We start from the raw sequence: 12155 nt of genomic DNA, 5'->3' as shown, positions 1-12155 counted from the left end.
GGGGGGGGGGGGGGGGAATTCGAAAAGTAACAAAACTAATCAATGAATTAAAATTTAATTATTGGAAATTAACGTATGAAAAAATCGCATGGAAATTTTCTTTACGATTAGAAATACATGAATATTTTCTATATGAATTATTTCTATACATAAATTATCACATAATGTTTTGTTTTCATACGAAAGATGTCTAAACGCTCCAGAGAAAAACATCCGGAAATATCGCAACTCCATACGAAATGTTTCTATACATGTGGCAGTGAGCCGTATAGGATCAATCCTATGGAAATCATTTAGAAACAATTTATATAAAAAATATCCGTACAGAAAAATTCCATACGATTTTTTCATACGTGCATCCACGGACGAAAAAATTCAATAGAAAAACCTATCGAATTCGTTAGAAAATTCTATTGAATTTCTATTGAACTGTTCTATTAGTTTTTGGCCGATTCTATTGAAATGTTGAATAGAAAATATTCAGTAGAAAAAGTCAATAGAATTCAATTTTTCTATACAACTTATTCTATTGAGATATTTTCTATAGAATTTCCTCGGCTCAAATTTTCCAAGTTTTTTCGTTTGATTTTCTTGATGAGAAGGAAAGAAAAATAGAATGAAAAAAACTTGGAAAATTTTGAGTCGAGCAAATTCTATAGAAAATTATGAAAAGAATAAGTTATATAGAAAAATTGAATTTTGACTTTTTCTATTGAATGTTTTCTATTGAACATGTCAATAGAATCAGCCAAAAACTAATAGAAAGTTTAATAGAAATTCAATAGAATTTTCTAACGCATTCGATAGATTTTTCTATTAATTTTTTTCGTGCGTGCCATTGAATGACGGAAATTGATCGATTGTTAACCAAAACTTTCCCTCCGAAATCATCATGAATGCGTGATGCATTATTTGCTGAAGAGACGTTGCAAAAGACAAGTTCGTTGACAGCTTCGATCGCCGCCATATTGTCATGTATACATCCGCGAGACAATATAGGACGGCATCGGAGGGCTACAGCAGTTGCTGTTAGATAACATATTCTCCAACAATTGCATCATCGGTCGGGTCGTAATTACATCCCGTTCGGGGCAATATCGATTCCCCTCGAATCTTTGTTTATGGGTTTCCGTGGAGGAATGGGGGCAGAATAGCGTGATGGGTGACATTACGTGACTCGGCAATTATGGAGAGGATTACGTTACCGGGGATGTAAGTTCGTCTCTTCGTGAGGGCGCAGGGGATGTCGCCGTCTTTCACATGCATTTTCTGGAAGGGTTGAGGGATTTATCGTGACAATTTGTACCTGGCGATGATGGTTTATTTAGGTTTCATTATCTTCGTGGGGTTGATTACCATCTTTCATCTATTTTTATTTATAGAATCGCATATAAAACAAGTGGGCAATTGCATTTTTTAAATAAATGAGTATAGTTATTGCTGCTAATATGTTAGCAATTTGATTTGCAATGGGTTTTCGTTTTTCAATTCTTATTTCACTAGTCTTTTCTTCTATTTTTTGATGTCACAGTACTGTCGTCAATTGAAATGTCATCAACATTTTGCGTATTATTTCGTTCTGTTAAATAATTCTACATTCAGACCCTCTCAAGACTCGAATTCGTTTTCAGTCCGGGGTTAATCGAGGTTCAATCAAGGTTTAATCAGTGTACAGCCGGGATTTAATCAGGGTTTATTCAGGATTTAGCCGGAGTTTAACCCAGGTTCTGTCAGAAGTTAGTCGGAACCATGAATCAATATGAATAAGTATTCAACATAATAGACTGCTACCTGAGTTTAATAGAGATAGAGATTTTGACATAAAAAGCTCATGACGGTATTGTGTAACTTGATAAGCAATGACGCTGTTCTCACCATTTTTCAAATTGATTAAGAAGCCATTGAAATATACTTTTCAAGCCCTGATTTAATTGCTGCTACTGATGATTCTTTCAGTAATCATGATAAAACCCATTTTCTCTTCCAAATCGCGTAAACAATGTGCTGTAACTCAACAACAAATTGTGCAACCCCCACCATAGTCTGATAGAATTAAGAGGGTATTGTTATCAATTTGTTGAGCCATGACTCATTCAATTTTGATGACAATTTTTTGAGTGACGAGAGATGTACGCGCGCGTATAGTTTTGCATGTGGCGCTATAATATGATTTTTCATTTCGTTTTATTGTATTTAGAAAAAAAGAATCTATAGATATATCCGAATAAACCGGTGACAATAAACGTTACATTGAATTTTTTTATAATGGATCGTTGAACAATCGATTTTTGGAAAAATATCAATTTTTCCAAATCTGTATGAAAAATTGAATTTTAATTTGTGTCGATGAATGGCGCTTATTAAAGTCTATATTCTTGAGAAAAATCATGAAATTCGATTGATCCGTTATAAAAAATGAAGAAAAAAGACCACTTACATACAAACACCATTTAAAAACCGCATATTCACATTATTATTTGGCTGGAAAAAGTCAATAGAACTCAATATTTCTAAACAACTTATTGAGATAATTTCTATAAAATTTCCTCCGCTCAAATTTGACAAATTTTTTCCATTCTATTTTTCTTCGCTTGTCATCAAGAAAATCAAACAAAAAAACTTGGAAAATTTGAGCCGAGGAAATTCTACAGAAAATATCTCAATAGAATAAACTGTATAGAAAAATCAAATTCTGTTGACTTTTTCCATAAAATATTTTCTATTTAACATTTCAATAGAATCGGCCAAAAACTACTAGAAACTTTAATAGAAATCCAATAGAATTGTCTAGCGAATTCCCTATGTTTTTCCATGAAATTATTTCTACTAATCTACCTGCAATTTCCAGTGTGAATCCTAAAACACCCCATTTTCTTACCCCCGTAATCTTCCCACTCAATCGTCCCTCACAGCAGGTCACTGGGTCACCAATTCCATCCCTCTTCATTGTCCATAAACAGTGAATGGTTTCTTCTCGGAATACCCAGTAATGCGAAAAACCAAACATGTCCCTGAGACAAAGAAATCCGGGAAGAGTGAAATTTTTTCGTTTTCATTATTTCAGCACCAGTTACCAGCATGCTTTGTCAGAAGTACAGCTGTCGGGCTGTTGTATTCATCGGTGGACTCTTTTGTACACTTGGTTTGACCATCAGCTATTTCGCAACGAATTTGGTTCATCTATTCTTCACGTTTGGTGTTTTAACAGGTATGTAATCATCAAAGATATATAAGCAATTTGGCTATTTTTCAAGGCAAGTTGGGTAGTGATTGTGGCGATTGGGAGGGACTTCAATCACTAACTTAAATGAAGTAGATGAACTCCAGAAGATATTGTTTATAATTTTTATTCTAAACGCCTCAAGTGTACGAATATTCACAAGAATGATTATGATGCGAAGTTTATAGAGTGAATATAATACACTGCATTACCCTGTCGGCAGTACACAGTAGACAGAAAAGGGAAAAGAAGAATACCTTATTTCAATGTACTCACACTGATAGACTGATTCATTTATTCCAAACGAGATACGTTAACTATTAACGAATTGCAGAGTTGAACATGACCAAATGAATATTCATCAATACTTAACGAATGGTTCACTAGAAAAGCGAAAATCGAGTCAACCAGGGCTCCTGAAATGTGGATTTGTTAACTATTAACGAATGAACATTTGGCGAGACCGAACAGACCCTCGTCTGCAACCAAATCCATTCGTTAATAATAACTAATGCTTTCTATCAGTGTATAAATTAAAGTGTATCGAAATAAGATGACGCGCCCCCTCCCTCCAAAAAAAAAAATTAATCCCTAAAAAATTATCACCAGGAATTGGCGGTGGTCTCTCCACAACCCCCGGAATAATAATAGTATCCCAGTACTTCGATAAACACCGCGCCCTGGCGAACGGTATCTGCGTGTCAGGAACGGCGGCAGGAAGCTTCGTATTTCCCCTCCTGATCGAGACCCTAGTCGCAAATTTTGGATTTCACGGAACGATTCTCCTTCTGGGTGGTTGCATGCTGCACGTCTGCGTCTCCGCGACCCTCTACCGTCCCCTGGAGGACAACCCCTCAGCCATGGTAATGACAGTGAGCCCAGGCATCATCGACACCATATCAGAGACGCCCCCCACCAAGCAGCAGAAGCTGGAACTTCTCTTCGCGAATGATTCCACGACACGGCACAACCTCTTCAACGAGCTGTTCCACCAGAATAGTGTAGCTGCTGTTGAGCTAACCGACAGCGAGGAAGAGAAGGACATCATGGGCGAGGGAATGAGAATGAAGCCAATCTCGAAAATAAGAAGTTCGAGTATTCTTCACAGCGTTGAGGATCTCTCAACCGATTCAACTTGTGTTTACAAAGCGAGATCTTCGTTGAGATCACTCAAGTCGTCGGTGCCCTTTGTCAATGGCTCATTACCCACTAAAGACCCTGAACCCATTGATCTACCCGACAAGGAGAAGAGGAGCAGTGTCTCACAGAAGATAGCGCAGTACATCGATCTGAGCTTGCTGAAGAATCCACAGTTCATCATGATGTGTCTGTCTGTTACTCTGATGAGCACTGGCAGCCCTTACATGCTGTATTACCTGCCAGCTTATGTCCATAATTCTGGGTATTCCAAGTCAGAGGCTGGCTATCTTGTTGCTATCTCTGCTGCTTTGGATCTTTGCGGAAGACTGGGACTGGGGTGGCTATCAGATCTACAGTTGTTTGATCGACGAAAAGGGTATATTGGGAGGTAAGTCAATGCTCATTGTATTTTACATTGAAGAAGGGAATTTATGTAGCGTTCCACGTGTTTGTGACTTCGTAGGAAATTGTTGCGTGGGATTTCGATGGAATGCGTAGTTCAAGCCGGTGTTTGAACCCGGGACCTTCCGATTATGCATCGGATTAGTTTATACTATATTATTTTATTCTTTTCGCCTTTTCCGTCCTCAGGATTAGATTAAGTTGATTCGATTCATTCTTATTCTTGATGAATATATTTTCGGTAACTGTAAAACTGCACCTTCAAATATCTTTTCGAGTTATGAAAGAATACCCATCAATTTTTAGAAGGGGCTAATCGGCTAGAAAATGAAAAAAATTGTTTTTCTTCATTTGCGTCGTGCTTTCCTATCGTAAAAAGGAGAAAAGAAATCGATCTCGAAATATCTCGAAAATCTCGAATAAGCGTAAGCGTAAGACTGAAACCGAAGCGGCCGATCTCGTTTCTTCAAATAGAGGAAGTATATGAATATTTTCAAGTTTTATGATCTCATTTTAACGAGAAAAAATGGAAAAAATGCAAAATAACGTGGGCGGGAAGAAATAAAAAATTCAATTTTTCAATGTCTCCGGAAAGTTTTATAATCGATATATTTCTTCGAATAACGAAGGAATACCCATGAATTCGATTTCTATCCTTGTCTTTCGATAGAATAAATAGAAGAAATGACCAAAATTCAGAATTGGAAACTGAAAATTCTATGCGATTATTATTATGTAATTATTATTATTCACTCGTTAATGGGATCGCTGAACAATCCTCAAGGGTTCCGACTTCCCCTCGAATACCGCCCAGCAAGCTAAGCGATACAATTTTTTGGACTCTGCAGAATATTTATTCTGATTTATAGCATTGTCGGGGCCGGTGTGGCAGTTCTGGCGATTCCCATGGCTCATTCTTTCTACGTCCTGGTGTGTTCGGTTGGAATGTACGGTTTATGCCTGGGTTGCTGGTTCTTACTGGTGCCAGTGTTGTTGGCTGATCAATATGGGGTGGAGAAGATATCATCGAGCTATGGGCTTGTGAGGATGTTTCAAAGTGTTGGAGCTATCTCCATTCCACCTCTCGCAGGTAATGTACAATAACATGATTAATCTGTCATTGAAAAATCTACTTTAACTTTATTTCGAGGAAACCGGTTTTGCCTTGAAATGGGATATGTAGACTAGAAAAAAATTTTGAGTGATAGACCTTTCAAGGTTTTGTCGGAAAGGCCTTCTGATCTGGAAAATCTCGAAAGTGAGAAATGGTTTTACTATTCTGACACCCCTGGAAAACAATACGCGCCCAGTTCTAGTGTAAAGGAAAGGAACCGTACAGACCATGCACCTGACAATATCGTCTCAAAAATAAATTCATAGAATAGTACGGAATAATTGAAAATGAGACAGATCGGTGACCGATTATCAATGGAACACGCTCATCTCAGTCGCAACGGTTTGCGCATTAGAGACGCTGAAGTGCACGTTGTCATGCGCAATTGTTCAGCTCCTATAACTTCACTGAGATGTCAACCATTCAGAGTTGCATAATTTCGTGGGGGTGGAGGAATCAATAATCAATACATTTGACGGGGGCCACGTGGAGAGTGTCGCTAGGACAGCTGTGACAGTTCATCTACTGCCCCTGATTATAACATTTTCCGTAAAAGGGCAAGGCGATGCATTTTCTTGATTTAGTCATGAGGGGACGGCAACTTCAAATGTTCAGTCGTATCGTTTCATTGTCACGCATATTTGGCCACTTTCGTGGCCAAACAGGTCGTCATGAAGTTCTCTGAGGATTTCATTAGATAATTTATCGTTTTTTTTCAAATTTCTGAAATATTTTCTACAGCAAAAAAATCAATGGATTTTTGTTTCTATATGAATTATCCACTTGAGATTTTTTTTGTGTAAAAGTTCTTGGGAATTTCTGTGAGAAAACAATGTATAGGATTTTCTTTCTGTCGATTTCGATTTTTTATGTTACTTATTCTGCTGGAATTTTTTCTATGAGAATTCTTAGACATCAATTTCCCCCGTTTTTTCATGAATTTTGCGATGAGGAACAGCATAACAAGTGGAAAAAAATTGCAAAATTTGTTTTGAAAATATTTTTCACGTTTCTAAATTTTTGTTCTTAAAACTTTTACAGAAGAAACCTCAACAGAGTAATTCGTACAGAAAACCAAAACCTATTGATCTTTTTGTAAAGAAAAAATTGATAAAAATTTAGGATCGTCAAGATAATTGAATATTTAAAAGCAGGAAGAATCTGTTTACTCACTTCAGTGAAGAATTGTTCATCGAACATTCTCGCACCTTCCAATAGCGAGAAGCCCTAGTCAATATCACTAGCCGCACGAGCCACACACAGCAATCAATCAAAGCTTGCCCTCTTGTCTATACTGTACTATATTTACGGCAACGTCTCCTCTGAAACTCTTCATCGATTCCAGACCCCCCGGTGTTATCCTATTTTACGCTCCAATGATATTTATTCCGCGAAGGACAACCCGAGTGCAATTGGGAGTCCTCTGGAGTGAATAATTCAGATGATGAAATTGACTGGGAGAGGGTTGAGACGGCGGGGCTTCGGGCAAATAACAATTACGCAGACTGATAATATCAATTTGAACGGAAAATAGATTGCATCGGAACATTTAATTTTCATTTTTTAATTTTTATTGCTTCCGAGGGGAAGCATTGTGTTGTATGTGACCGATCGTTTTTCCACGATAACTAAAAAAATTATTTTTTTAATGAATGCAGTTGTGATCTGAAATATTTCTCCAATGCCATCTCGATCGAGTTTGAGTTGTTGAAAAAATTTATTTTGTAACCAATATTCAGGGAAAGGGAAAAATTTTAACGTTGAGGCAATGTTCGCTGCCAACATTGGGATAATGTTGGCTGCCAACGTTGGGAGAATGTTGGCTACCGACGTTGGGGCAATGTTGGCTGCCAACGTTGGGGCAATATTGGCTGCCAACATTGGGACAGTGTTGGGTACCAACGTTGGGACAATGTTGACTGCTAATGTTGAGGCAATGTTGGCTGCTAGCGTTGAGGCAATGTTGGCTACTAACCTTGGGACAATGAATTCAGTGAATCATTTCATGCAATTTAAAATACGTCGTCATAAAAATTCCATTCGGAAGCAAATTGCTAATTAATTAGCAAAAATATATTAACTGTGCTATGAAAAAAGCAATTTCCCACTTGTTTTTAATCAATTGATTTTTTGAAATGACGATTTTTTTAGAGACTTGAAATGTATGTGAATTCACTCAATCGTACACAAAAGGAGGGAGAGTTTTATCTAGGTCATTTTACGGTCTCGTCTGCATCTTTTTTTCATCATCATCATCCCTGCTGGACTCGAGATTCTCCACTCACTCTCGACCACTCATTTCTATTTTTATAGTCTAGAGTAAATGAAAACATCCTCTTGGTTATTCTTTGGGGTAATGAAAAAACAAAAACAACGTGAGGAGTGGCCCTACAATTTTATTAGGTGTGGGTGGAAACAGATCTTTCGCATTCTATGCGAAACGATTTCAGAAATTCCCCGAGCTGTTTTACAAGGACTTCTACAGCAATTCAGTCTCGAAAGGTTTACGCGAACGAGCGGAAATTGTTCATGAGAATTCTGAGCCTTTGAAGATGATTTTGTTCATATCCCGGGTATTTTAATGCGAAGATATTCATAAAAATACGGATGAAAGATTTCAACAGAAAAACAGAACGCATTTAGTGAGAAATTCTTTTGGAATTCCGTTGGAAATTCCATGAATTTTTGTTGATTTCTACTAATGTTCAATTTTCCCCCTTCCCTCAGTTTTTGTAGAATTATCTGTAAGCAATCTGTGATCGAAAAACATTGATAGATTTTGGTTTTAATATTCAATGTTTTCTATTGATATTTTTTGTCTCGCACCACGGAATTTAAATTAAAAAACTTGGTTTTTTACTTTATACCAAAGGATTTTTTTCTATGAATATCCATTCATAGAAAAAAGTATCAAAAAAATGGATTGTATCGAAAGATTACATTTAAATCGAAATATATGGATTTTTCGATCAAATATTGTCCACGGAGTTGCGTAAAAAAAAATGAATGAAGAATCAGCATAGATTTATGGAATTTCAAGAGAATCTCAGTCGAATTCCAATAGGATTTCGATCAATCTGCCTACGCAGAACACTGGGGTCTGCTATTGGATTTTTTCCACGACTCGATTTCCCTAATACGAAATCAAAATACCTCAACAAAATCTCAAGAGACCTGAAATCCTCAGGGGGGGTGGTCTCTACAGAATTCCCAACAAAAAATCCTATAAAAAAGTCGTATATTTTTGAGCTAGTTCCCTTCAAGGCGCAATGGGTGAGTGAAAGCACCCTATCATCCTCGATATCTCGCCGACTCACCCTCATTACAAAGAGATAAAATGAACCAACCGCATTCACTTGTATTTCTGGAAACGTAATCGATAGAACTCCGGTTTCTAGTGCAAGGTCAGCTGTCGACAGCTATATCCGTAAGGCGTCTATCATAGCCAAAAAGTATTTTTTGTCAAATTGTATTTTTCGCTGCCAAGTTCACCTCGTGACGAAGTGATAAACGTATCTCCCAATTGATCACCTGTTAAATTTTCATATTACAATGAATGATTTGCTCATGTTCTAATTCATATGCTCAATGAATAAGAGTTTAATCATAATTACAATTCAATTCCTTTTAGAACACACTTTAGAGTGTGAATTTCTGAAATTCAATGTTTGTTGATACTCTGGTAAAAATGCGTGCCCACATTGTTATCAATTTTTAGTTAGTTCACACTTTAATTCAATTAATCTGTTGTTCATCTCATCAATATAATTGCGTGCTTAGAATATTGTGATCTCGTATTTTCAGCACCAAATTAAAAATTAAACCTTCATTTGGAATTTTGAGTCACAGCTTCTTTTTATTCACATCAGAAATTTTGTATTTGGATATTAATATTATTTGTTCAAAGTGAAAAAATCGATCATCATTGTCCCTATATTGCATTCAGATTCTCCTCTCCTTAACGTCAAAAATGTGAGATAATCTCATAATTCTCGCTATTAATTCTAATCAACTTCGTTCGAAGAAAACCTTAGTAAACGCAATATTAAGAAAGTAGAATTATTCTGTTTTACTCTGACCCAAATTATTTGGACAATTATGATTCGTTTATTCATGTTTTACAGAATAGTATTCCATTCTATTCTGTTTGTTAGGCGGGCGCATTACTTCCTCCATTCGTTCGAGATATTGCCAATAGTTTTTTTTATGAAGGAAATCCCTTTTTTCGAAAGAGTAATTTAATAGAAATATTAAAGTGAATGGAAACAGATTATTATGATAGAAAACGGCCCAATATTCAGGAAGAGGTAAAAAAAATTGAACCTTGAGGCAATGTTGATTCTCAGCGTTGAGACAATATTGGCTACCAACGTTGGGGCAATGTTGAATCCGATTCATTGAATTAAATTTAAAATACATCGTCATAGAAATTCCATTCGGAAGCAAATTGCTAATTTGAAATATACAAAAATATATTGACTGCGACGTGAGGAAAGCAATTTCAGCTCGTGTGATTGGCAGCCCTCGGCTTCGCCTCGGACTTCCAACTTCACAAAAATAAATAAATAAATAATCTAGCAAACTAATACGCAAAATGTTTTGCAATAAAATAGCAAAATAATACCTTCTTCTCTATTTCATTATGTTTAACGATTTTAAATCGTGTTTTCATTTTATTTTCATGAGGTAGTGGTCATCGTCAAACGCTGCAACATCTAAACTCTTTGTTTTACCCACTCACCTGTGCATCAATTAATGGAAATTAAATTTCAAAGTTCATAGTTCAGCGTTCATTTCATAAACAAATTACCTTGTTTCAGGTTACCTCAGGGATTTAACAGGGAGCTACTCAGTTTGTTTCGTGTGCATGGGCACATGCATGGTCCTCGGTGGTATACCCCTCCTCGTTGTGCCCAGTGAACCACGAAAACAAACAATAACAGCAAAATTATCCGTGAATTTACCATCAGATACTAAGGAAACATCGGAAACAACAAAAAATTAGTACCTCAGAGCAGATTAATATAATAAAATTCATGTTGTTGATGAAAAAAAAGAATTACAGAGAAATTAAAACAATAATATAAAATATGATTAATATTGTCTGAGACCGAATGAGATTGATGACGCAAGAGGGTGAAAATGTTGATTGATTTACGAGTTATTGATATATGTGCACACGTTTTAAAATCAGTTGAGAAATGGTGAAACGAATAGATATGGATCTTTGAAAATTGCGCGCACGAAAAAATTTCATTGAAAAAACTTGCGAATCCATAAGACAATTCTATTGGATTTCGCTTGAAATTTGTATTAGTTTTTAATATAAATATTCTATAGAAAATGCAGTGGAATTCGATTTTTCTACACAACTTATTCCACTGAGATATTTTCTGTAGAATTTCCTCGGCTGAAATTTTCCATTTCTCATTCTATTTTTCTTCTCTTTTCATCAATGAAGACAAACAAACAAACTTGGAAAATTTGAGCCAAGGAAATTATATAGAAATTATCTGAAAAGCAGAGAATAGAATTGAAGCAATTTATTATTTCCTTGAGATACAAAAGATCCCCTAGCGGAAAACCAAAATATAATGAATTATTTACATTATTATCACTTTGTTTTCGTTTAATTTTCACCGTAGATTAGTTTGCATGCGTTACTTAGTTCAATAGAATAAGACGTCTCACAGAATATTCTCGATTGAAATTTTTGAATAAAATCGGCCGGAAACTAATGGAAAGTTCAATAGAAATTCAGTAGAATTGTCTAGCGAATTCGCTAGGTATTTTCATGAAAATTTTTTATACGTGGATCTGGGAATTTAACGACATTTTTATCAAATTTTTATGTTTTTGCAAAAAAAATGAGAGAAAATATGGATAAAAATTCAATAGGAAATTCTAATCGAATTTCTATCAGGTGTTAACAGAAGCATATTGCTAATTTATTAGCAGAAAACTATACTATATTAATATAAAAGCAATTTCCCACTTGTTTTTATCTCATCAGAAGCTAAATTCAACAGAATAAGGATTTGATTTGTCCCTATAAAATGATCTATTGAAATTTTATTTATAAAAATGTTTCGTTATGAATTCTTCCTTTTTTTAAATGTATTTCCCTCCATTTTTTATTGAAATATCGAATAAAAAACTTGAAAAATTCATGTTGAGAAATTTTTGCCCAAAAAAATCTCAACAGATAATTGTTATAAACAAATTGAATTATAAATTTGAATTTTCTTTTTGCAAAATATATATTATTTCTAATACAAT

At 35.5% G+C, this 12155-nt stretch overlaps 1 protein-coding gene across 1 annotated transcript in view; it reads left to right on the top strand.

Annotated features, from left to right (window-relative positions):
* LOC107039281 (monocarboxylate transporter 12-B) overlaps positions 1-11263 on the top strand; it is a 13308-nt gene extending 2045 nt beyond the window's left edge. The window contains exons 3-6 of the mRNA XM_015258812.1: positions 3065-3208; positions 3830-4748; positions 5632-5852; positions 10697-11263. Coding sequence (XP_015114298.1) covers positions 3065-3208; positions 3830-4748; positions 5632-5852; positions 10697-10881 — 1469 coding nt within the window. The 3' untranslated portion in view covers positions 10882-11263. The remainder of the gene's footprint in view (positions 1-3064; positions 3209-3829; positions 4749-5631; positions 5853-10696) is intronic.
* The last annotated feature ends 892 nt before the right edge of the window (positions 11264-12155 follow it).

Source organism: Diachasma alloeum, unplaced genomic scaffold, assembly GCF_001412515.2.
Source record: "Diachasma alloeum isolate Michigan unplaced genomic scaffold, Dall2.0 Dall_scaffold_00295, whole genome shotgun sequence".
Taxonomy (NCBI): Eukaryota; Metazoa; Arthropoda; class Insecta; order Hymenoptera; family Braconidae; genus Diachasma; species Diachasma alloeum.
The sequence above is the reverse complement of the archived record's forward strand: the minus strand, read 5'-3'. Positions and strand labels throughout refer to the sequence as shown.